The sequence below is a fragment of the Myotis nattereri genome, assembly GCF_964212035.1.
Source record: "Myotis nattereri genome assembly, chromosome: 2".
Classification (NCBI taxonomy): Eukaryota; Metazoa; Chordata; class Mammalia; order Chiroptera; family Vespertilionidae; genus Myotis; species Myotis nattereri.
In genome coordinates this window covers 138,447,407-138,474,860 of record NC_138076.1, presented here as the reverse complement: position 1 = coordinate 138,474,860, position 27,454 = coordinate 138,447,407, and the positions used below count along the sequence as shown (strand labels likewise).

The window sequence follows — 27,454 nt, the reverse complement described above, 5'->3', positions numbered from 1 at the left end:
CATCATTTATTGAAAAGACTATCTTTTCTACATTGAACACTTTTGGTATATTTGTTAAAATCAATTGACCATAAATCTTAGAGTTTAGTTTTGTTCTCTATTGTTTTCCATTGTTCTAGCCTTATGTCTATTCTTAAGCTATGTTAAGAATATGCTATCTTTAACCATCTTGATCACTGCACTTTTAAATAAGTAGTGAAACCAGTAATTTAAGTTTTTCAACTTTGTTATTAATTTTCAACATTGTTTTGGCTATTTGGTTCTTTTTTTGCCTTTATAAATTTTAGAATCACCTTCTCCCTTGTTTAAAAAAAAAAAAAAAAGAGCCACCTGACATTTTGATAGGAATTGTGCTCAATCTATAGATCAATTTGTGCATATCGGCTATCTTAATAATTTTGAGTCTTTCAAAACATGAGTATGGAATATCTTTCCATCTGTTCAGAATCTTTAATTTTTCTTCATAACATTTTATTTCCAGTACATAAGCCTTGCATGCATTTTGTTAAATTTAGTCTTAATTATTTTACTGTTGTTGGTGCTATTTTGGATGAAATTATTTTCTTAATTTCATTGTTGATCACTTTTAGATACTATATAGAAACAGTCAATATTTTTTATATGCACCTTTTATCCTTTGACCTTGCTGAATTAGTTTATTGGTTCTAGTAGTTTTGGGTGATTTTTTTTTTCCTTCTTGTGAGCATGGAAGCATTTTAAGAAAGGGAGTAGCATAGTGAAATTTGCATTTTAAATAGATAATTTTGCAGCTGCAAGAAGGATGTATTTGAAGGAGGAAGTGCTGGAGAAAGAAGATTATTTTTTAACACAGTTGAAACAGTTACTGACATCAGAATCCTAGCAGGAATATTTAATAAGACTAGGAGTCAACCAGAAAATAAATTAAGAAATAAAATTGCTATTTTTTTAATGGAAATTGACCTGTTTATCTTAAGAAAATTGCTTTAAGCTGTCTTTTGAATTAATTACATTTATCGTACTCATTAAAGCTTATAAACTTCTGCTTCTAGTAATGGCAGACTGTGCATAATGGACCAGCTCTGTTTATTTAGAAAACTACAAATGTTAACTTTTTTATTCACTTATGACCTAATATAAAAAGAAAGATAGTGAAGAATTAAGAGTTTGGAATAGGGGGAAAGTTTGGTCTCAGAAATTAATATCTGCTTTTTCCCTAGTTTTAGAGGGGCTGGGTCAGCATATTTGGCAACTTCATTGGACTAGTGTGCCAAATTTTTTAAAACATGCACTACCTGACTATTTAGTCAGGGCACTGACCTCTTTTCCCTTAGGCTGTCAAATAAAAAGTGGCAACAGCCAACACAATAGCCATCTGGTGTGAATTAGTCAAAATTGTACCTATTTTTTTTTTTTAGTCAGATCTGCAAAAAATACATTTTTGATTCCTTGTCATCTCATTTATATGATTATTTTTGTATGTGTGTCAGTCATTTTATTTGTAAAATTGTTAGTGGAAGTCATTTTAGCTCTAGGATTACATTATCTTCTTCCAGAGGGAATATCTATTTGTCCTGGCCATGTGTCTGAGAAAATAGCAATCCTCAATCACTTCTGTCCAAACAATTCCTGGGAAGATCTATCATCCAAGGATTATTTCTTCTATACTACAACCCTTCAGAGTCTCAGCTCCAAATGAGGAGGATCTGCCCAAGACACACCATTTTTCTACAAGAAAAGATCCTAATAGATATGTTTCTTCTAACTCTATCAATGTCAACTCCCAGAGATTATTTTATGTAGATTTAATATAGTTAATGGGACCATATTTTAATCCTATATAATAACAGCCCAATGACCAAACGGAAGAACAACTGGTCGACCAATCACTATGACGTGCACTGACCACCAGGGGGAAGATGCTCAATGCAGGAGCTGCCCCCTGGAGGTCAGTGCGTTCCCACAGTGGATGAGCCGCTAGGCTGACAGGGATGATTGGTACTTCGACTGCTGGAGCAGCCTCTCAGAGGGCGGGTCCACAGCCACACAGATGACTGGGATGAGCTGCGCTCTCATAGCAGGTCTATCCTTGCAGGCCACGCCCCCACACCAGTGCACAAATCCCATGCACTGGGCCTCTAGTGACAGTATATGAGGCAACTGGCTATTAGACTTTTTAAATGACATTTTATGCATATTGTTAAATAATATTTCTCATATATAAAATTAACAAAGATAAAATAATCTTGCTAATATTTGAAAGTGATTTATCTCCTTTATCTTAGAAATAGATCACTAAGTAAGACCTTCATCATGAAAAACTTTCAAATAACAAGTATTATTTTTTTAAGCTTGGTCCATTAAAAATATATTATAAATCACCAAAACATGTAACTTCTAAACTCTCACAAGTACTGATAAAATTTTGAGCCAATATATTACATATCCTAATTGAAGCAGATTACCCAGCAAGTGGGCATTAAAAAAAAGAATCATAGGTCAGAAAAATCAAGAAAATTAGTTTACTGTAGAATAATGTACTATCAAATTCTAATCACATCCATTCTTGAGGAATTTTGTCTAATTAGCATCAACATTAACATGGATTTTTAGGAATGCTTCAAAAATAAATGAATCATATATATGCTAATATTAAGTATAAGAAATTAATCTATGAAATTCTGTGGAAAACAGGTTAGACCAGGGGTGGGCAAACTTTTTGACTCAAGGGCCACAATGGGTTCTTAAACTGGACCGGAGGGCCGAAACAAAAGCATGGATGGAGTGTTTGTGTGAACTAATATAAATTCAAAGTAAACATCATTACATAAAAGGGTACGGTCTTTTTATTTTTAGTTTTATTCATTTCAAATGGGCCGGATCCGGCCTGCGGGTCGTAGTTTGCCCACGGCTGGGTTAGACACTAGTGATTGTTTTCCTGTTGATATCATTCCTTCTGAGAAAAAGAGAAAGGGAGCAAGTTAAAAATCAATAATTACAACAAACTGATTCAAAATTAAAAAACAACCAAAACATTATTTTACTTTTGTCTTTCTATAAAATGAAAGTCAGACATAGCTATCAAATAGTGGTAGTAGTATTAAAACATCACAAAATGATCCATATAATTTATTTTGTAAAAACACTCCTTAGTAAAAAAGAAAAAGAAAGAAAAAAGAAACAAATGGAATTTGAATTTGAAGACTTGGATCAATATCCTTTATGCATATCTTCAAAGCAAGTAATTTACATCCTGATCTTCTTTGATCTGATTTATAAAATATTCAAAATGCCACCACCTCTTGATATAAAACCCACTTCATTCTAGCAGGGGCTTTGAGGTGCAATATTAACACCATCCTTTTTATACTATGACTTCAGTATAGTATAAAGCTCTATAAGTTGTATTTGTTTCTTTTTTTATCCAGATAGTTAATACATACTGTCTAATTATTCAGACTATATGACTTGCCAATTAAGCACAGAGGAAATATCATGGAAATATGTTCAACATGCAAAATAATTATTTTTATTTTCATTTTATTACTTAGTATTTTGAACAACAATCAAATGCCAGATACTGTTGTAGGTAGAAAATACAACTGCCATTGGAAAAGAATCACGAGGCTTCACAGAAAAGAATCTAGTAGAGGGAGAAAGAGTTAGTAAACAGGACAAAGAAATAATATAATATAATATAATATAATATAATATAATATAATATAATATAATCCTATCTAATAATAGACAAACATGGTAATTAACCATACCTCTGACATGCTTCCCATTGGCTAATCAGGGTGGTATGCAAATTAACTGCCAACCAAGATGGCGGCCGGCAGCCAGGCAGCTGAAGCAAACAGGAGGCTTGCTTGCTCCAGTGAAGGAGGAAGCCAAGGTTCCCCGCCTGCCGCTGCTGGGCTCTGAGCTGCACTCTAAGAAACAATGTTGCAATTATAGAAGCTAAACAAACCCCATGCTTTCAGCCAGCTGGCCGTGCTGGAGTTGCAACAGTGTTTCAATTATAGAACCCAAACAAACCCAGAACCTGCTTTCAGCAGCCGAGGTCTCAGAGCTGGAGCTGGCTCTCAGTTCCAGTGACAGCCATAGAAGGTAAATAAATCCCAGGGGGAAAAAAAGGAAAAAAGGAGAGGTTGGGAGCTTCAGTCACCTGCCAGCCTGAAAACGGCCCTCAGCCCCTCACCCAGACTGGCCAGGTACCCCAGTGAGGACCCCCACCCTGAAGGGTGTATGACCACCTTCAAACAGCCATCATCCCCTTATCCAGGCTGGCCAGGCACCCCAGTAGGGACCTCCACCCTGAACAGGGTGTGACCAGCTGCAAACAGCCATCATCCCCTCATCCAGGCTGGCCAGGCACCCAAGTGGGACCCCCACCCTGATCCAGGACACCATTCAGGGCAAACCAGCCGGCCCCCACCCATGCACCAGGCCTCTATCCTATATATTAAAAGGGTAATATGCCTCCCAGCACCGGGATCAGCGGAGCAGCGAGGCCTCCCAAACCCGGTATCAGCGGAGCTGCGAGGCCTCATGCCCCGGGATCAGCAGAGCCACGAGGCTTCCTGGCACTGGGATCAGTGGAGCCTCCCAGCACCAGAATCAGTGGAGCCGCGAGGCCTCCCGGCACTGGGATCAGCGGAGCCGCGAAGCCTCCTGGCCCCTGGAGCAGCATGACAGGGGGCAGCGCCCAAATCCCCTGATCACCCTGCAGCTCTGTGTGTGACATGGGGCAGGGCCACAACCTCCCTATCCGCCCTGGTCTGTTCATGACAAGGGAAGGCGTCCCAAACCCCTGATCGGCCCTGCTCTGTGACTAATAGGGGGGAACTCATCAAATCCCTGATCGGCCCTGCTCTGTGTGTGACAGGGGGGAGTGCCCCAACCCCCTGATCTGCCCTGCTCTGTACGTGACAGGGGGTGGTGCCGCAACCTCCCCATCAACCCTGCTTTGAGTGTGACAGGAGGCTGCGCCCCAACCCCCCAATCAGCCCTACCCTGAGTGTGACTGGGGGTGGCATCACTCTGTGGGTGACAGGGGGCAGCACCCCAACCCCCTGATCTGCCCTGCTCTGTGCATGACAAGGGGTGGCACCCCACCTCGCTAGTCGGCCCTGCTCTGAGCCCGACCAGGGGCTGCACCTAGGGATTGGGCCTGCCCTCTGCCACCCGGGAGTGGGCCTAAGACAGCAGGTTGTTATCTCCTGAGGGGTCCCAGACTGTGAGAGGGCACAGGCTGGGCTGAGGGACACCCCCCGCCACCACCAGTGCCCAAATTTTTGTGCACTGGGCCTCTAGTATAATATAATATAATATAATATAATATAATATAATATAATATAATACAATATAATATAATATAATATAATTAATATAATAATATAATGTACACTGTTGGATGGTTATGTGCTATGGAGGGAAAGCTGAGAAAAGGGATTGGGAGTATTAAGTAGGGGCTATTACAGTTTTAAATAGGGTGATCAGGCCTAACTTCACTGAGGAGATAATGGCTGAGTAAAGCCTTGAATGAGTTGAGAAAGCAAGTCAAATGGTAAGAGGACAACTTTCCTAGGCATAGGAAATGGACAGTGCAAAATCCCTAAGGCAGCTGCATGAAATGTTGAACAGCAAGAACACCTGGGTGGTGGGAATAGAGTGAGTGAGCTAGAAAATTGCAGATGAGATCAGATAGGTAAAAAGAAGGGGACAGCCCTAACCGGTTTGGCTCAGTGGATAGATTGTCGGCCTGTGGACTGAAGGGTCCCAGGTTCGATTCTGGTCAAGGGCATGCATGTACCTTGGTTGCGGGCACATCCCCAGTAGGGGGTGTGCAAGAGGCAGCTGATCGATGTTTCTCTCTCATCGATGTTTCTAACTCTCTATCCCTCTCCCTTCCTCTCTGTAAAAGATCAATAAAATATATATTTTTTTTAAAAAAAAGAAGGGGACAGATATTTGACCTTGGCCAGTTTAAAACTTGGGCTTGTACTTTGAGATGGGCAGGCATTTCAGAGATTTGAGCAGATGAAAGACAAACATGACTTACCTTTTATCAAAATCAGAATATCACTTGCTATTCCTGCTGAGGTACAAGGATCCAAGCAAGGAGACAATTTAGGAAAATCCTGTCTAATCCCCAGGTCTGAGATGAAGACAAATTAGGATCAAGTTGTAGAGGTGATTATAGTGATTCAGTTCTACATATACTTTGAAGATAAAACGGAGAGACTCAACTCTTAGACTAAATACAGAATGTGAACAAAATAAGACACCACGGTTCTGGCCTAGGCCAATGGAAAATTGGCATTGCCATTAATTGACATGCAGAAGACTAAAGGAAGATTATGAACTCAGTTTGGACATGTTAAATTTCTGCATATGGCAATGTGAGTTTGAACATCAAGGAACATGTCTAGATGAGAAATATACACTTGCATCATCAACACTTAGCTGATATGTAAAGCCAGGAGAGGAAAGAGATTGTTAATGGTGTCAGTCGAGACTTGAGAAAAGGTACAGGAACTAAACCCTGGAGGATGAGGCATAACCAATAATAAAGACTGAGGAGTGAGCAATGAAGTAGGAGAAAAAACAGACAGGTGATATGCCCTACCTAGAGCCTAATGAAAATGTTTCCAGAAGGGAGAAATCTACTGTGCATATTGATAAACAGGAATGAAGGCAGAGAACTGATCATTACATTTAGCAATATAGACATTATAGATAATGTTCACAAGAGCAGTTAGATAAAGTTGATTGAGTGAATACCTAACTGAAATGGATTCAAGAGAAATTACAAAAAAATAAGGATACATAATTTAAAAATATACTTTTGCTGTACTGGAAAAGAAAAATACGGTTGCTGTACTGGTGGTAGCTTGGTAGGACAGGGTCATTAATAGATTTCTTAAATGGGATAAATATAAGACTATTTAATGTGCTTGACTATAATCCATTAGAGATAGAAACATTGATGATGTAGGAAACAGAATGTTTTGTCCTTGAATAGCAAGAGAGGATGAGATCTAGAACACAGGAAAGGTAGCCGGCCTTTTCTAGGAACATGGACAGTTCATAACAGTATTTAATCAGGATGCTTCCATGTTTAAAACACTACCATGTGTTCCCATTGCTCTGAGGATAAAATTGGCTGACCAGTGTGGCTCAGTGGTTGAGGATCAACCTTTGAACCAGAAGGTCACAGTTCGATCCCTGGTCAGGACGCATGCTGGGGTTTCAGGTTCGATTCCCAGTGGGGAGTGTTCAGGAGGCAGCTGATCAATGATTATTTCTCATCATTGATGTTGCTATCTCTCTCTCCCTCTCTCTTCCTCTCTGAAATCAATAAAAATATATTAAATATATAGATGATTAATGACCCTCCTTCTGGAGTATATTTGTGGCTTTCCAAAGTAAAAATGGTTCCTCCCCAGTTTTACTTGACTTGCTCTCAGGCTCTTCTCTGGCACCAATCACCCAGTCCTCACTTATTGTTCACTACTTAGGTACCTGGGTTTCTAACAAGGTACTCACTCTGTAGGTTTACACAAAAACAATCCCAAGCAAGCTCATCCCCTTTTTTAAATATGTTTTTATTGATTTCAGAGATTTCAGAGAGAGGAAGGAAGAGGGTGAGAGATAAAAGCATTGATGAGATAGAATATCACTTGGCTGCCTCCTGCATGCCTCCTACTGGGGATTGAGCCCACAACTGGGCATGTGCCCTGACCAGGAATGGAATAGGAAATCTCTTGCTGCATGGCATGATGCTCAACCAACTAAGCTGAACCAGCTGGGCCAAGCTCCCCTTTTGAGGGTCTCATTGGCTCTTCAAAAAACCACCAACTTTTGTCTTGACCTTGGAGTTCTTACAACTTGCCTGATACTATGATTCTTTAATCTACCATAGAGGCAGGATATCTCAAGCTACATTTGACTTCAGATGCTATATCCTTCATCATCTTCATCTTGGAGGAAACAAACATCAGACCCTATATCCTTCATCTTCATCTCGAAGGAAACAAACATCAAACTCTCTGAATGTTTTCCCTGAAGACCTTCTCACTTAGTTAAGTTGAACAGGAACCACTCAGCCCTCATACATGAAATGGTAGATTATACACAGCAAAGCAACAGCTCTCCAAGAAAACCCCATCCCTTTGAGCTTTATTACCTCAAACTTTAGAATCTTAAAATAGAGGTTGAGCTAATGCTGGACTTATAGTAGGACTATATCTTATCATGCCCTGCAAGTAAAGTCTCACACCCCACTTATTTAGACTCCTTTCAACAGAAAGAAAGACTCCCATTTTAATATGTGGATACTTAAATGAAACATTCCTGGCATTGTGGGAGAGTTCAGAAATGTTCGCTATTGCTATTATTCATCTTAACATCTAAAGAGTGGCTAGATGAGGAGTTGCACATATAAAAAAATTAGAGAAAAAATCAAAATGATTTAAAAACCAAGACAGTTTGGTGTCATAAAAATCAAGAGAGTAGGTGTTTGTTTTGTTTTGTTAAGAAGGGAGTAATCACAGTGTCAAATTTTATGGTGAATTTTAGTGAAACAAAACAACTGCATTCATTAATTGGTTAATAGAGATGTAATTTTGAGCAGTGAGTTAGAGGGAAAGCCAATAGAAGGTGAGGACAGACAAGATGGGAAAGAAGTTTATAGGAAAAGAAAAGTTAGATTGGGGAGACAGTGCTTTGTTTTTGTTTTTTTTATTGGTACTAGAGGCCCAGTGCATGAAATTAGTGCACAGGAGGGGGGTCCCTCAGCCCAGCCTATACCCTCTCCAATCCAGGACTCCTCAGGGGATGTCCGACTGCCCATTTAGGCCCAATCCCTGCCTAACCCGGCAGTCAGACATCCCTCTCGCAATCCAGGACCGCTGGCTCCTAACCACTCACCTACCTGCCTGCCTGATCACCCCTAACCACTCTGCCTGCCTGCCTGATGCCCCTAACTGCTCTCCTGCCTGCCTGATCACCCCTAACCACTCTGCCTGCCTGCCTGATCCCCCCTAACCTCTCTGCCTGCCTGCCTGATGCCCCTAACTGCTCTCCTGCCTACCTGATCACCCCTAACTGCTTGCTGGGGGGGCAGGGCCAGACCTGTGAGGGGCTATCTGCCTTCCTGATCACCCCTAACTGCCTCTGTTTCTGCCTCGCCCCCGCCCCCCGGCTTTGTCCGGAAGGATGTCCAGATGGTCATCCAGAAGACGTACAGTCTAATTAGCATATTATCCTTTTATTAGTATAGATTGTACTTATTTTACTTTTAAGGAATAGATTTTAATGTTACCCCAAAAGCCAGTGTGTGTGTGTGTGTGTGTGTGTGTGTGTGTGTGTGTGTGTGTGAGAGAGAGAGAGAGAGAGAGAGAGAGAGAGAGAGAGAGAGAGAGAGAAAGGGGGAAGCTGAAGATACCAGAGACAGAAAAAAAATAATTGGAAGAGATGAGAAGGAGGGATCAAGGATTTAGAGTAAAGTATTAGTCCTAAGCAGGAAAAGCAATGCTTAAGATTAGAGAACATAGTAAATAAAGACAATTATGGGTATAAATAAGTGTATAATGGTATGTTAAAAAAGAATGTATATTGAAGGACAACATACCTAGTAGCCTAGAAAAGGAACAGTTATAGAGAATTAAGGACATTAGAATTTCAAGATAAAATAATTAATAGCATTGCTTGGCACAAAGATACAAGGAGCATGGAGAAAGAAAGGATAGATAGATTAAAAAAACTGCATCCATTGATAGCATATAGAAATGCAGTTTTAGAAGAATGATGATGATAGCAGTCTGATTGTAAAGGTTAAAAATAGAGATAGAAATAAAGAGATAGAAATAATGAAAAATAAAAGCTTAAAGTGAATACCATTTCAGTTGCCTGGGCGGGAAAATCGCCAACTGGTAGAAATAGCCATCAAAAAAATAGAATGACTACAATAAGAGATAGTAAAAAATGCAGCATCTTTCTGACAGGAGCAAGGGACAAAATGCTTAGTGTGGTGGCATTAGGTTTCCCTGAAAAGCGAGAAGCTCAACCCAGATTTTATCTTCTCAGCACAATAGGAAAGGATGTTGTTTGACTTAAATCAAGAAACACATGAGAGTGGACTTTGAAGAAATAGAGAATGTGGGAAAACTATTTAGAAGAGTGTAGTTAAGATTTTAAAAAACACACACACAAATAAATAATAAAAGGACTTGCAAAATTTGATACAGATTTTTGGACGGTAAGGATTTTAGTGTTTTCACTGTGTGCCAGTGTTCATTATTACCCAGTAAAATTGTGCAGTTAAGGTTGGCTAATAATGATGATAACATCTATGGTAATAATAACAGCATCAATAGTGGCTTTTAACATTTATTGAGCATGTACTATCTATGAGGCATTGAATTGATCATTTGACATGTTCCAGTTCATTTATTTCTCATAATGATCCTATAAGGCAGGTTCTATCATTATTTGAATTAACTACTTTGACCAGGGTTATTGAGCTAGTAGCTAGCAAGCCAAAAAGATACCTAGGTAGTGTGCCTCCAGAATAAAAGTAATTTCTGTCACTCTCATCAAATTTACTTAAATATTTTGCATTTTAAAATGTCAAAATATAAACCTGGAGATTATGCTAAGTGAAATAAGCCAGTCAGAGAAAGACAAATACCATATGACCTCACTTATATGTGGGATCCAAAGAACAAATAAACTGTCAAACAAAATAGAACCAGAGGCTTGGATGCATAGAACAGATTGACAGCTATCAGAAGGGAGGGGGCTGGGGAAAGTGGATGAAGGAAGGTGAAAGAATTAGCCAAAGAACATATATGCATAAACTCTAGACACAGACAACAGTGCAGTGATGGCCAGAGGGAAGGGGGAGTGGAGGTTGGGTAGAGGTGGGCAAAGGGGGAAATGGGGACATCTGTAATAGTGTCAACATTAAATATAAAGTTAAAAAAATAAATAAAATGTCAAAACAAAAACATATCCCTCTTCTCCACAAGTAGCCTCTCTTAATTTAATTCCTCTTTGGAGAGTATATGAGCACATCCCAGTTAATGAAAAATACCTCCTGACATTTTATAATGTTCAGGGTTTCTGAAGCACATACTAGTAAGCACAGCTCTTTTCAACCACTCCTGAGAGAAGATATCATCCCTTCTTCCAATTAAGGCAATGGTTCTCAACCTTCTGGCCCTTTAAATACAGTTCCTCATGTTGTGACCCAACCATAAAATTATTTTTGTTGCTACTTCATAACTGTAATGTTGCTATTGTTATGAACCATAATGTAAATATCTGATATCTGATATGCAGGATGGTCTTAGGCGACCCTGTGAAAGGGTCATTCGACCACCAAAGGGGTTGCAACCCACAGGTTGAGAACCGCTGAATTAAGGAAACAGAGTTTCAAAGAAGTCAAGTTATATACCAGTGGTTCCTCAGCTAGTAAGGGAAAGGACTCCAGTTCAAATTCAAATCTTCCATCTGGCCCGCATGGCTCAGTGGTTTATCATTGACCTATGAACCAGGAGGTCATGGTTCAATTCCCAGTCAGGGCACATGCCTGTATTGCAGGCTTGATCCCCAGTGTGGGGCTGCAGGAGGCAGCCGGTCAATGATTCTCTCTCATCACTGATGTTCCTATCTCTCTCTCCCTCTCCCTTCCTCTCTGAAATCAATAAAAATATATTTTAAATAAATAATCAAATCTTCCCACTCAAGTCCAAAGCCTTGGCCATTCAGTTCATTACTACTTCTTGTTTCTTTTTTCTCCTCAATATTCTTTCCGTTTGTATTGTTTCTTTTATATTCAAGCTTCACAATCCTATTTTAAATTCCTACATTTCACCAAAACTGATACATTACCATGATGATGTTTCCCTAACATAATGATTACCTAAGTAACTCTTTTAGCGTAGATTACACAGCATTATTTTAGCAATAGATGAATTGCACTTATGGTCCCTGCTTCGTCCCTCCCTATAGTTTTTCCATGTAATTTTGTCTTGCTTTCCACTTGGTCTTTGGTCTAAGCCAAGTGATATTACCAAAAATACCCAAAAAGAAGCTTATGGAGCACTTGCTTGATTCTGTTTTTCTCGTACTCCTTTGCCATGACCATGAATATTCTGGCCTACTGCAGGATTAAACACATGCAAAGAGTTGAGTGAGTCCAGTTGGTCTAGCTAAGGCCATCTATATCAGACAATGGCCAGTATAACTAACCATGTCAGCCTTTAGCTAACCAGTGGCATAAGTGAGCATAGCCAAGATCAACCAATCCAAGTCAAGATCACCTGAATTTCATAAACCAATATTTTTGCATGACACTAAGCTTTTGTGTTGTTTGTCACACCACATTATTTTAGCAAGATAGCTAATAAATGAATAGTATGCAATCTATCCTAAATCAAACATCAGAATAATATTTCTTCATTATTACCTTATCATATCACCAGTTCATTCATAATTCTACTAAGTATCCAGCTAAGAAACTCCTGTTCTGAGCTGAAACCACACGTATGAACAGGCCACACTTCATTGCCACTATAAAAAATTTCATTCCTACCCTAAAATCTTTCAGTAAATAAATCTGTTGTTATTCTCCTTACTTAATTCCTCGTCTTCTTTAAGAAAAAAAAAAGTGGGGGGGGGGGGATACTGTGAATATTAGGAAACCCAAAGCCTAAACCTGAAAGCAAAGTATAGGCTTAATTTCTATCCCCCAAATGTCCTTGAACAGAAGCCTATGCAAAACTTTACTCCTTCACATGGCATACCCGAGTTATTTCCAACCTTTTCCTAAAAATAACTCTCTAAAATTGCTTTCCACATGAAACTTTCTGCAGTTAATCACAATCAATATTATGTCTCAAATATTTTCAGTACTTCTATAATCTTTTACCATATTAATTTTGATCCACTTATATATTTTTGTTAAGCAACTCTATTCCCTAAATTCTCTGGGAACCAAATTATATTCCTTTTTTTCTAATACCTTTACAAATACATGTAACCATTTAATAATATACAGAAGGCCCTCAATAAATGCTAAATAAAATGATAAAAATGAATTTTAAACTTTTCTATATGGCTAGAGGCCCGATGCACAAAGATTAATGCAAGAATGGACCTTCCTTCCCCTGGCTGCTGGCACCGTCTTCATTCCAGCCTAGAGCCACCTTTCCGCCTTCCCACTGCCCAGATGCCCGGAGCAACTGGAGCGGGGCGGAACGCCTGCATTGTTACCATGGTGTCCCAACCTGCCTCTGGCCGCTCGGTGACTGTGTATGCAAATTAACCTGCCTTCTTTGTTGGGTTAATTTGCATACTCACTCCTGATTGGCTGGTGGGCATTGTGAAGTTATGGTCAATTTGCATCTTTCTCTTTTATTAGTGTAGATTTTTTGCAATAGAAATCTCACTGTCACCCTAACTGGTTTGGCTCAGTGCATAGAGCATCGGCCTGCGGACTGAAGGGTCCCAGGTTTGATTCCGGTCAAGGGCATGCACCTTGGGTGTGGGCACATGCCTAGAAGGGAGTGTGCAGGAAGCAGCTGATAGATGTTACTCTCTCATCGATGTTTCTAACTCTCTATCCCTCTCCCTGCCTCTCTGTAAAAAAATCAATAAAATATATTTTTTAAAAAATCTCACTGTCTTTAATTTTTCTTTAAATATTCTTAATAAGCATATTAGTAATTAACAAATATTTATTCTGATTTCAAAAATGTTAGACTGTTTATTTTATCAATATTCCTAGTAAGTTGTTCTAATGCTCATTGACATACATATGTAGAAATTAGTTTATCTTTAGGCATTCTGGATAAAACAAATGCAACCATTTTTTATATAATGCTTTACAAATTAATTAATTTTTACTTACATTATTACTTACATTCTTTTCTTTAATCATCATAAACTATCATTTGAGGTATTTGCATTAACCACTTTTTGTAGTATGGAAATCTGAAGCCCTGACTCAAATTTATGATGTATGGTAGAGTCACAATACAAACCAAATCTTCCCATTTCAAATCTATTGCTCTCTTTATATTAAACCATGTACATTTAGTTCTAGTTTTACCTTGAAAGTCCTTACTTCTGTTACTCTGCTGGCTGAGAGGGTTGTAGATGATTGACATGTGTGCCTGTTCTCAAGGAGCCTACAATCTAGCCACCTAATCAGATATCTTAGTGATAATATGCTAAATGATAAGGATAAGGAACACAGAAGAAATATACCTGGGCATTCAGAGAAGGCTTCTGGCAAGATATAAAGGCTAGGCTAAGGTGAGAAGTGAGTCAGCTGCAGAAAACCAGAAAATACAGAGCGATTTGAGAATTACTTAAGAGATTAAAAACAGAATGTCCCAAAGAGGTCTAAATTCAGAGATGAGAAAGAAGACTTCATCTCTGAGGATTCTCAGGTGTCTGGGTGAGGAATTCAAGCAGATTAGGTTGAGGAGTGGGAGACAGATGATGACTGAGTTTGAGGCACATAGAATCTGAGGTTCTGTGGAACATGTACATGGATCTGTGTGAGGTAAAAAATTGAGTGAGTAGTTAAGATACATCAGGCCTGGAGATGTGGAATAATTTAAAACTGTGAGTCCTATTTAAACACATTTATACCCACTCATATAGTGAAGAACTAATCACTGATGCATTGTTCATAAAAGAATGATAAGAGAGAAAGTAACTAAAGCAAAACACCAAGTCGTCAATATCTAAAAGTATTAGATAGGCAATTTTTATGATGATGTGTCATAAAGTTTGACTCTGCTTTGAATTCTCTCCCATATTTGCTAAAATAATTTTCATGTGATGTATTTATAGTAATTTTCAATTTTACATACTTCATTTCTGCCTTAAAACTCACATTTACGATAATCATTTTCTCCATCAAGATAAATGTCAAGTGCAGTGCCACCAAACAGTGCAAGTGCATTGCTTACAAAATATTGAAAAAGATTCAAAGATAACAATTAAAGAAGAATACTCTTCTATTACTTACAGAAAACTATAGCCCTTAAGGTACAGAGTATGTTACTAAAATGACAGGACGATCACTTAAGAACCTGTGGATTACTAGGAGTATTTGATATTTATAATTGTAAACTACAAAACAATATTGAAGAAGTGTGTCAAAGTATTTGTAGAACAGATTGAAATCATGTGCATCTAAATGAACAGGTTTATAATGCCTAGTATATAATTCCCAAACCTATACACTCTATAAACTGATATTTTGTTGTGTGTTGCAACCTTGATTGGTGGTAAAACCAGGCCTGTACTAACATGAAACATTTATAGTTTTTTTTCCATACAATAGAAATATTCATAGAATTATCTTCAGATATGTAAATGTGTATTTATGGGGTTCTATCCAGAATCCATCTGCAGAAGTATTTCATAATATTTATTACATATATACAAAACACTAAGGAAAATTCTGAATTCTAAAACACCTGGCCCCAAAGTGTTTGGATAAGAGATTAACTAAAATTCAAAACTTGAAATTTTAGGTCATGTTATAAACCAGATATTCAACACAAGTGAATTTCTAGAATTAAAATTTTTCATTCTTATACCTTTAAGAATAGATTTATCTATACAATATCATTATGCTGAAAACATTTCCAGCTTTTTTTCTTTTCCCCAAAAAATACCTTGTTCTAGTACTTTCTATCTTCATCATCCTTATGAAATAATCACTCATTTTTATAAAGATAGAGAAAAAATTTTCAAAAACCCAAATTATTCTTAGAATCACTTTGGTAGGGTTAGGATCCAAATCAACATCATCAGGCTTGAATAAAATAGGAAAAGATAAGTGTAGGAGGGATACATGCATATTCTTACACTTAGGACCAAAGGGTTAACTTCCGAGAAGAGTAGGGAAAATGGGAACACAGGTAACATTTTTGCAACTCAGTTATAAGTTGACTACTGTCCCAGGACATACTGAAAGTATGTTGAAGCTGCTCTCAAATATAATACAGTCCTATGCTTCTGATAATGAAACACTCTACCTCGAAAGAGAAATGATTGTCCCATTCTATGCTTGTCACAGAAGATAATGAATACTATGTTTGGTTCAGGGACCACCCTTTAATAGCAGCATTGACCAACTCAAATAATCCTAGTGAGGAGTAAACATGATGTGATCACTCTAGAAATTACCTTATGAAGAACAATTGCAAAGCCTGAAGTGTCTAGCTTTAAGAATAAAATTATTGATGAAATTTTTGAAATGAATCAACTCATTCTGTGTAATTAGACACACCAGTGTAGCTAGAGGTGAGAGTTACTGGAAATATTATTATATCTCAAAACAAGACAAGCTGGCTGAAAATGAAAAGAACTAGGACACGAGTTATCCATATAGAGTTACGGGATTACCTAATGGGGGTGTGAAAAAAGTTTCTAGGTGGTCCTTTCCATTCTGATAGTCATCAGTACCTCAACACCACAGTGTAAGTTAATAATACAGCTGGATTTAGAATTTCATCAACTTTCATTATATACATTTTAATATTTATGAAAGCATAATATTTACAAGATATAATTTCACAGATAGAAGTAAACTCTTCAACATTTGCTATATTGTATGTAAAGAAGAGGACCAATTTTTTGTATATATATATTTTTTTTTAAATATACTTTATTGATTTTTTACAGAGAGGAAGGGAGAGGGATCTCTAGAAACATCGATGAGAGAAAAACATCAATCAGCTGCCTCCTGCACACTCCCCACTGGGGATGTGCCCGCAACCAAGGTGCATGCCCTTGACCGGATTCGAACCTGGGACCCTTGAGTCTGCAGGCTGATGCTCTATCCACTGAGCCAGACCGGTTAGGGTTTTTGTATATTTTACAAAAAAATAGAGTATATATTGGAAGTTATTATTAAAAATCTTGTTCATTTTCTTAGCTTTTTTTCCATACCGCAAATAAACACAAGTATGCTACTCTTAAATAAGAAAATTAACTTTCATTACTAACTTTCTATATAAATAATCTGGAAAGCCTTAAAATTTTATATCATTTTTTTATAAAATGATATTCTTCACAAAAATATTCTAAAAAAAAATAACTCATCTAACAATTTTAAGTTTGTGAGAATGGTGCTGAACTTTTGCTCTTTTTCTAATTTCCAAAATAGTTTACTAAAAGAAACTGGTTGAAATGTTTTTGAGTGGAGAAGGCAATACATCAATAACTCCCAGAATTTTTAAGCAGGTGTTAGGCATTTTTAAAGAAATATTCCTAACGCTGTCTAAATAAAAATAATTAGACAGTAGTTTTCCAAACTGTTATCACTTCCAAAGATAGAACACACAACTGAAAATGGAAAGCACATACTTCCAAATGTCATGATTGTGTTTAAAAAGCAAGGAAGAGAAATCAACTGTTCCCATATTCTGGTGATCAACAGGTGATTTTTTTTCCACCCCCACCAAAACATACAGATTAAATTAAAATAAAATAAAAAGAAAAGACCAGATAGAAACTCATGCTTCAAACTTCCCATCACCAACATACCACAATTTTCTTTGAGGCAAGGTGTTATGTGAATTAGTATCGATTCTTAATTTGTTTCTCACCAAAACATGCAGACCATATATTATACAGGGAAATGTAATTATAAGAATGGAAATAAAACAAAGCTTACTTAAGTCTTATCATATTTTCAATTGCAGTTGGAAGGACAAATGCTACCAGGAAGCATACCTGTGGCAGGGCTGAGTTGAGCTGTCTCTGGAGCGAATCTCTGTCGTAGATGACATCCTGCAGTCTTTGCTGGGCAAGTGAAAGACTTTCTTGGGTCTCCCGTAGGGTGTCTAGAAGACGGTCCCTTTCATCAAGCATATTCACCATCAGCTGCTCAAAATGGGAGTCTGAGTCCGAGCCACTGCTTTGGGACCCCCTTTGGCTCATTGGGGTGTCCTCATTAATCGTGGGCATCACTTCACACATCATTGCTTAAAGAAAGTAAAGGGGAGGGGAGTTTAGTAAAGAAATGTTTTCCAAAAATGCTGCCCAGGCCTCAACCCAGCAAATGCTTTGCAGCTCCTTAGCTTAATTGTCTCTTTTTCCCTTATTCCAAGCAAACTAAATATTTTTATCTCAAGGAAAAGTGATTATTTTTTCATGATTTATTCCACCTAATTCAATTTATAGTAACATGTTGCTACATTTATTAATTGGTCACCTTTCTTCCCCTATAAATTTACAAATCCCTTATTGCTAATACCTTCATGTTATCTTTATTTGTTATATTGTTAACCACAAGCAGGGTCTGCCCCTTAATGGGTGGGCAGTAAATTATTTTTAAATGACTTGAGTAATTCAATGAATTAATGTTCACTCTTTTATTCAGGAAAATTTACAAATAAGAGAGTATTCTGTTTATACCATTAACAGTTTTTACTTTTTTATTTTATCAACTTTTTTTCATACCAATTTAAAGCTTTTTTACTTCAAAACTCCCATTTTATTATCTTCACATGCTCTCTCCCTAAATTCCTGCAGTAGACTACACGGTAAAGTGACTGAATTAAATATAAGCTTTATGAAATAGACTGAGGCACATACATTTGTTTAGGTTAATATACTACTAATTGCACTGAAGATTCCTTTGTTTCCTGTGAGCTGCATTGTCTAGTTTTCATCCAACCAATACAAACTAACACTTTCAAATACTCCACAAAACAGATACCATGAATTACATTAGCCAATGCAGTAACTTCACATCTCAGCTGCTAATCAGAGGCTACCAGTCATGAAATAAATTAACTGCACAGGATATTTAAAAAAATATATTGATTTATTTTAAAATAGACAACACAGACATTAGGATGCAACATTGATCTATTGTGTGGCATTTTAATAATCAGTTATGCTCTGTCTTATATTTTTAAAAGAATCAAACACATCTCAGCTTTAGCTGTTGTCCTGAGGCCAGGAGCTATTAATTAGAGGGCTTGGTTTTGTAGAAGGCTGATGTGGAGCAAGGCTGGTTTGGCTGTTGATCCTGAAGCATTCTTTGGTTTTATAATGCAAGGTCAATTCATTTTTCTGCCTACATATTCCTGTCCTTGGGGAAAATGTTTATGATGATATTTTCAAATAAAATGTCAAGACTTAACAGCTCAATAGTTAATTATTTTTTATGTAATTCTTTCTATAAATTGAGTTATTGAGGAGAGAAATTCAATTATCTGTAAATGATTTGGTCAGGGCTCACTGAAAACTAGGAGAAACTTTCAGAAAGATAAAAGTACTTTTGCCACTGCTACCCTATGTAAAAAATTTAAGGAGGGTGATTTTTAGAATAATTCAAGATAATGCTTGGAATTATTGCTTATCGTTCAAAACACTGTGCTACCTGTAGGTAAGAATTTGACTTGTTAATTTCTATTCACCCTAAAATAAATAACAGGTTAGATACACAGGATGTATTCATGCACACATGTGTGCACACAGGCACACACACACACACACATTGTTACTATTGTTAAATAATGATGAAAATAAAATATTATTTGTATTTTTTAATTTTGCATTTTATTCAAACACTATCACAAAGATGGAATAAAAAGAGACTCCTAAATTTACAAATTTTCTTTACATTGATTGAAAGGAAATTGCAAAAACAAAAATGTGTTCCAAAACATTTGAATATTTAAAACGATTAGTTTACTTGCCATGCATGACATACACACAGCTGTGTCATTCTGGGAAATCATTACCAGGAGCCAATGTAGAGTTTTTTTTGTGTTTTTTGTTTGTTTGTTTATTTGTTTGTTTGTCATGTATGGTTACAACAAAATACTGGAAGAGAAAATGGTAGCATTGTGACAATTTGTGTCAAAACACTTGCAAGGTTTAAATTTTAGGATTACTTAAACATTATTAAATCTGTATTTTAAATTATAGCTTTCTTGAAAGAAAGCCACTAGCCCATCTTCACTCAGAATTACTTATAACAACTTTAAATTCCAAGGAAAAATATAACTTCATTGATTAACTTCGTTATAATTTTCTCCTGAATATACTACCCTAATTCTAACAAAGGCTTGTCACCAGGCTCTTAGATAGCTATAAAAGCTGGTCTTTGATTAAGTCCAAAGATGCTATGATGAGAAGAAGCACCTTGGGGACTTTGGAAAGTCTATTAAATCTTCACTCAAGAGAACTGGATTCAATTTCACTTCTGTAGCATGTGAACCAGGGAAAGTCACTTCACCTGTCAAAACTTCTGTAAAGTAGGGTTAATAATCTGTGCTTTTAAAAAGGTGTTCTAAGGCTCTGATAGTATACCTAACTGAGATTACACAGTAAGATAATAAAGGCTTTTATAAATTCAAGTATTTCTTTATTATAAAGTGACCAACATTCATCTTTTCAGAAAGAATATTTTGGTTTTTTGTTCATTATATTTCTATGCCTAAAGATTTAATTTCATTGGGTACTCTGAACTCTCCACATTCAATTTAAAAAATCAAACTATGCAAAATTTACTTAGGAAATAAGATAAATACATGCTGCTTTTCTTAACCAGCAGTCAACCCAAATAAGTACATCTGAACTCTTCTCAACAAAACTGGGGGGGAGGGGGGGGGGAGAGGAGAGGGGGTGGTTATGTTTCTATAAAAAATAAGGCACTTTCATGAACTACTTTAGCTTCTTGCAATAGAACTCAGATTCTAACATAAGTGACAAAATATTTGTATAATCTTTAAAATATAATATAACCTATTTCTTAAATGCACATTTTAGGTATTAAAAGCAATTAAAAATAGATATTCAGTGTAAGAGTTAAACACCCTCTCATAGAATAGATGACATCTGAAGCAACTTGGCAGTACAGAAGTCTATGATCATTCAACCTCTAGTACATTTCATTTTCATATACCACTTCTAACTTTTCTGATAATTTTCAAAATCACAACTGCCTTGCATAGCATAATTCCTGAAAAACCAGGAAGGGATTATTAACACTTTGCTTTGATATTTGCCTTTTTATCTCCTCCTCTTCAAAGTCAATTGGATACATGAATTATGTTATCCTCTCCTAGATGTTTATGCCTTGTTCATTAAATTACTGAAGGTCTCAAGACCTAGTAGAGATTATTTTATTTTAAAAAGAAAAAAACAATAATAATAAGTTGGTTTGTTTAATTATCCCAGTGCATAAGTTTAGCTTGAATAATTTTATACAAGGAAAACCAACTCCCTTATTCTTAGCACATAACCTTGACTGTCTCCTAAATCTTCCAGATTTCAAAATAAAAGTTTGAATGCCCACTGGAGTCAGTACCCAAAAGATTCAAGATCCAATGTGTTTCTTAGCAATGTTTACCATTTAAGCAATACCTATACAGATATAATAGTACTACAAAAGGTGTGTGTTTGTTTTTTCCTGTCAGTGAATCACTTTATTCAGGCAGATCCCTAGGATTTAAACCTTAGTAGAGGCAAAGATGAAATTATCTTTGGTAGTCAGTTTCTTTTGCAAAGATTGAGTTTTAAGAGCTAACCCAGCTCCATCTCAGTTAACACACACACACACAAAAGTAATTCCTTGAGAGAAATCCTAGCTATTGTCTGATTACGTTACATGAATATTCCTCCTCCTATTTAACCCTTTGAAATCTCCTGTCCTCAGGAAATAATACCATCACCTCTAAGGGAAGCATTTTGCACTTTCTTTACCCCAGTGCCTCTACAGCTGGCCAAAGAGCCAGATCATCTCACAGAGCTGGACAGTTATCTCTCGGCCACACCCCCACCCCCTGAAGAAGTTGACTTCATCGTTTCCACACTTAACATTCTTCATTCTGCCCAACAGGAGGGAACCAAGCAGGGAGGCAGTAGGGAGAGAGGAGGAGGGATGGGAGTCTGCTGGAGAGCGAAAAGGTACAGAGCAGTAATTGGCAAGGAGGAATTTGCATCTCATCTTCCCTGGGGGCGGGGTGGGGCCGGGGTGGGGAGGGAGTTAAAAAAAATAAATAAATAAAGCGGTAGGGGAGCCATGTAACTCAAAGGCAGTTATTGTACCTAATGCCAGTAGTTTTCGGGTCCTGCTTCTTCAATGGATCAATGACAACCGCAGTCTCCGGCTGGACCAGGGGGGAGGCTCACGCCCGGCGCTCCGGGACCATTCCCCTGGCAATGGGAGGAGAAAGGCGGCTCAGACCCGCGCGCGCCCCCGCGCCCTCCGGAACCTGCCCCGGCTGCGTGGCGAGGCAGCGGCCCCGCATCTTCCCGCGGCTCCGTCAGCAGCCCGAAGGAGAAGCGTCCATCGGAAAAATGGCATATTACAAATTTTGCTTTGGGAAGCAGAGCTCGGTTCAGACCATTGTCAAAGGGAGGAGAGGGGGAGGCGGCTCTTAAAGCAGCAGCGGCCCCTTTGCCAGAGCCGCCCCAGTTCCACGCGTGCAGCCGGACACCCGGCGCGGGGAGCCGGGAACTGGGGGCTGGGTTGGACCTGTAGAAACTTAATCTAGTGGCACTGCTCCCCGTCCAGGCCCAAGCCACCCGCAGGGTATCTCCCCCAACGTGAGCTTCGGGGGGCGTGGGGGGGGGAGGATGCTGAGTAACTGGCAGGGAAGTTCTCCACCACATCCCCCTCCGGAGTTGACCGCTGACGCCCCAGGTAGGAACGCTACAGGGGAGCGAGTCCCCAGGGATGCGAGAGGCAGGACAGGTCCCCTCCTGGCCCCCAGCCTATTTCCGCGCTACGGTGTCTTGTTTCACTAAAAAAAAAAAAAAAAAAAAAAAAAAAAAGGCAGTCCTTCTCCGGAAAGGCAAGCAGTCAACCCCACACACACCCCGTTTCTCCTCCCAGCCTCTTTGCAAGCCTCCTTGCCGGCATCCGGGGGCCGGGAGGACCAACCTGCCGGAGCCGCCGTGGATGCTACAGCGTCTCTCCCCACTTGCCTCTCGCTGTGGCTGCTGCCGCTGCTCCTCCTCCGTCTCTCCCCCTCCTCCTCCCTGGCAGCAGCCACCTCGTCTTCCTCTGGAACAAGGGCTTCCCCTGGAAGCTGCTGCAGTGGTTTCCACCGGCCCTTAAATAAATTCTGAAGTAATCACGTCTTCGCTCTCCCCTCCCCACGCACACGCGCTCGCGGATACACACGACTGCCCCGAAGCCGCTGCCAGGCTGCGGGGCTCGCGCGGGTCCCCGTGCCCCCGGCGAAGGCGGGAGCTAGGGATGGGCAGGTGTGGGGCGGGGGCAGGCTCTTCCTCACCGAGCCTCCCCCCACACAATGGTCCTCGCTGGAAGCCGAGTGTCTGCCCGCGCTGCTGGGGAGGGGAATGGGCTGGGGCACCTTCTGGCTCTCCTGTCTCCCGTGCTCATTTCTTTAAGCGGCTTCCTTCTCCCAGGACGAGGCATGACAGTCACGGTTGTAAAGACTTGAGTCAATCCAGGGTGTGGCGGCATCTGTCACTTCTCATTAGCTCTCCGGTTCCTCTCCATTCATTGCTTTGGCGATGAGGATTGTGTGTTAAGTACTCCCTGCCCTAGTAAATTTCAGATTTGGGCGAAGTCTGGTCTCCATAGAGTTCTGGTTTCTCTGTACCTACATGTCCTTTTACCCATTCTCCTTTCCTTCTCCATTCATACAAACCCATCTCAGCAGGGGCGGGGAGGGAGCAGAAGACAAAACCAGTACCTACTCTCAGCCAAAGAGAAAACGTTTCAGTGTGGGAAATGTACATATCCCAGTTTCCGTGGAAAGAAAGAGGGTGTGCAGAAGGGAACTGGGAAAGGGGTTTTAAACATTAGGAATAATTTTGGGGTTCGTGCAAGTACCTTCAGGACATACCTTCTAAAAGGTATGTTTTACTTTTGTTTAAAGCCAAGAGTCACAAGCTAACTAATGAAATAATATTCAAATACCAGCTCCCTTAAGCACAATATTCAAGATACAGATCTTTCATTTTGAGGGTAGCATTTCATTCATTTAGTGACTCCACCATGACCTGTGAAGTCAAGTACACCCTTCCCAGCCTCTTCTAGATTATTATTCAAATTCTGAATCACAAAATAATTCTGTGAGAATTAAACATAGAATAATATGAAGATTTATTATATGTCAACTGGAACACTTTCCCAAATTTAATGTACATGTAGACCATTCATGGATCTTATTAAATTTCAGATTATGATTCACTAGGATTTGGGGTGGACCCTGAGTTTCTGCATTTCTAACAACTCCCAGATGGGACCACACTGTGAGCAGAAAAGTTCCAAACCATCCTATCATGTCATCCTTTGCTGTGACTTAAATACTCTTAACCATAAGAAACCCATTAGCACACAAGGCAGTCCAGTCCATTTTCAAATACATCTGATTAGATGATAGCTTTATCATATTAATCAGATATCAGATAACTCTCACTCTCTAAAATTCCCCAGAAGACATAAAATGTCCTTATACATGGTAGACCTTCATATTTTAAAGGACAGTTAGTACGTCTCTTTGTCCGAGAATTCCTTCCTTCTTAAACCTTGCCTCTAATTTCTTTGGTAGTAAACATTTTTCAAATACAGGGTCATTTCCAGCAAAAGTTTTGATTTGCCTGACTCCCATTCGCATATCAAATAAAAGTTTTAATTCTAAGTATAAACCCTGTACATTCAGTTGATATAACAGAGTTGAAAGTCTACTCCATAGTTGGTATCACATTAAAGAAGAATTTGATAATGGAAGGCAGAGAATAGTTGTGAAGTAAAAGATATTTAATTAAGAAGATATAGTCTTTATGGATACTCTCAGCTTAGAAACTATACAATCTAATGTTATCAGTCCCAACATTATGGCCAAGAGTGTAAATAACATTTTCTATCAAACTGAAAGGCATTACTAAGAAGCAATTTTGCAGAAAATATCAGGTAAAACAATTCACATGAAAAAAGTCACTCCCTGCACCAGTTATTCAAGTTTAGTGACCCTCTAACTTAGCATGCAAGAGAATGTCCAAAGGTCTTGTTACAATACATATTTCCAGGCCAGGCCCCACAATTTCATACTCAGTAGGTCTGTGGTGTGGCCAGAGATTTTGCATTCCTAATAAATTCCAAAGTAATGCTAATAATAGTGATAGGTCAGAAATCCGACTTTCAGAACCACTGAAGAAATTAACCTGAACAAAAAATATTTCTTGTTCTGTACACTAAGTATTTATTCTACAGAACAAGAAAACCAACTGATAAATATTTTCACTCAGGACAAAAATCTCTCATAGAAATATAAAACCAATTATTATATTGACTTTATCATCTACTCCTACTAGTTTTTGATAGGTAAGAATCAATGTTTAAGATGAAATAGCTTACCTCTTAAATAGTCAACTATTTGCTACTTCTTTCATTAGTCTAAGTACCTAACGTCAATGAAATGAGTTATTCCATAGAGGTATACAGTATTGTCAGCCATACTCACTAATTCTTCTACTGTATTTTATTTCAAATACGAGTATTCTTGTCTATATACTCTTTAAGTACAACCACTCTCATTTTCACTATGATGGCTATTCTTTCCATCTCTTTAGATATTCTACATATTGCATGTTCTGTTAGTAGTAAAAATGATCCTATATAATAAAAACCTAATATGCTAAGTGTCCGGTCGTCCATTCAACCAATCAAAGCTTAATATGCTAATGATAAACTAAGGCCACTCAACCGCTCTCTATGATGTGCAATGACCACCAGGGGGCAGACGCTCCAACCGGTAGGTTAGCTTGCTGCTGGGGTCTGGCCAATCGGAACTGAGCGAGATGGGCTGAACACATCCTGAAACTCCCCCACCCCCTGCAGTCCCTCTCGAGCTGGCCAACCTCCCACATCCCTCCCCGGCCCTGATCGTGCACCAGTGGGGTTCCTTGGCCTGGCCTGCACCCTCTCGCAATCCAGGACCCCTTGGGGGATGTCGGAGAGCTGGTTTCGGCCCAATCCTGCAGGCCAGGCTGAGGGACCCCACTGGTGCATGAATTTGTGCACCAGGCTTCTAGTAGTAATAATAATAAGAAGAAACACTTGTTTTATTTAAATCAAATATAGTTTTGTTTGTAAAGATAAAGTTTACTTAAATCAAGCACCAAAGAAAATGGGTAATTAAGCATGGGCCATGACAATAATAGCAATTTAGTAAGTGGCAGTAATTTTCTTTTAAGTACAAGAATAATTTTCACGCAAAATGAAAACAAGTAATATTAGTTGTAATAGACATGTTGATATTAATGTCACCTCATTTCAACTATATTGCTACCCATTTATGAAAATACTTCACCTATATTCATAATAGTTTATATTAACATTATTAAAACAATTAAATGACATTTTGTTTTTTATTTTTTATGCTACACATTACTCTTTTATTTGTCTAAAGAAGCAAACTACAGAATATGAAAGCTATATTAAGCACACACTTGCTGACTCTTGTGCCTCCACTAAATGTATAAGTATTAATTCTCACAAAATAAATTGTTGTGAAAGGCTGCATTAATCAACCTTTATCTATGCATTTATATGGAATTACTGTAAAATGTAGCAATTTGATGAATAGTCACCAAGATTTCAACTCATAACTAAGAATGTCTTAGTATTAAAGAAGAGCAAAAACTGTTATTTTTTGAAGTCAAGGTGTGATAAAAGAAAACAAGTTTTAGAGATTTTTTTGCATTCTTTAATGCTATCAGACATCAATGTAGGAGCAATATAAGGGCTCTAAAATAAGTTAAGTTAAATAGTGTTGGCTTTTGGAATATTTTTTATTCTTTTTAAAGGACAAAATAACATTGTAGAAAATATATTTTCTTTTTAATCCCTGAGATCAAATATTAAAAGGGAAAAAACATTCTACTTATATTCTCTAATTGTTTTTAGAGAGAAGATTTATTCTAACATAAACCCTCATAATAAAGATTTTCATTCCTGCCTTTATTCCAATTCAGGCAACCTCACTTTGTAATTAAAGAATTATGGGATATTATGCTGGGAGTTTTAATCTAGTTACAGTTTTACAGATGAATAAAATAAAAGTCAGTAGAATTAATTCCTGGGTTTTCAAATGAAGTGTCTAAAGAAGCTAGGCAGGTACTTTTTAACTTCTATTAAACATAAATCTTCCAGAATTTGATTCCAAATGAGTAATGATTACCTAATTACTTTGATCATTGACATCACTGATACCAATCCAATATTTCTTTGTTTCAATTGCCAACACAAATAAAGTGGATGAAGTTGAGATAAGTGAGTATTGCTGTTCTTCAGATTAGAAATCATTGGGGAAAGAAAATTCACCAACATAAAAATAAGCTTTCCCATAGTGTTCACCATTCAAAGACATGTAAGCAGTCATGGATAGTAAATTAAACAATAAAAATAAAATGATAATGCGTGGCTGGTATTGCTCAG

At 38.2% G+C, this 27,454-nt stretch overlaps 1 protein-coding gene across 1 annotated transcript in view; it reads right to left on the bottom strand.

Moving 5' to 3' along the window:
• PPFIA2 (PTPRF interacting protein alpha 2) overlaps positions 1-23,115 on the bottom strand; it is a 471,528-nt gene extending 448,413 nt beyond the window's left edge. Inside the window, exons 1-3 of the mRNA XM_081084175.1 lie at positions 22,925-23,115; positions 22,087-22,194; positions 17,755-18,005 (exon numbers count right to left, since the gene is read on the bottom strand). Of these exons, the coding sequence (XP_080940301.1) occupies positions 17,755-18,003 (249 nt within the window). The 5' untranslated portion in view covers positions 18,004-18,005; positions 22,087-22,194; positions 22,925-23,115. The remainder of the gene's footprint in view (positions 1-17,754; positions 18,006-22,086; positions 22,195-22,924) is intronic.
• Between the last annotated feature and the right edge of the window lie 4,339 nt (positions 23,116-27,454).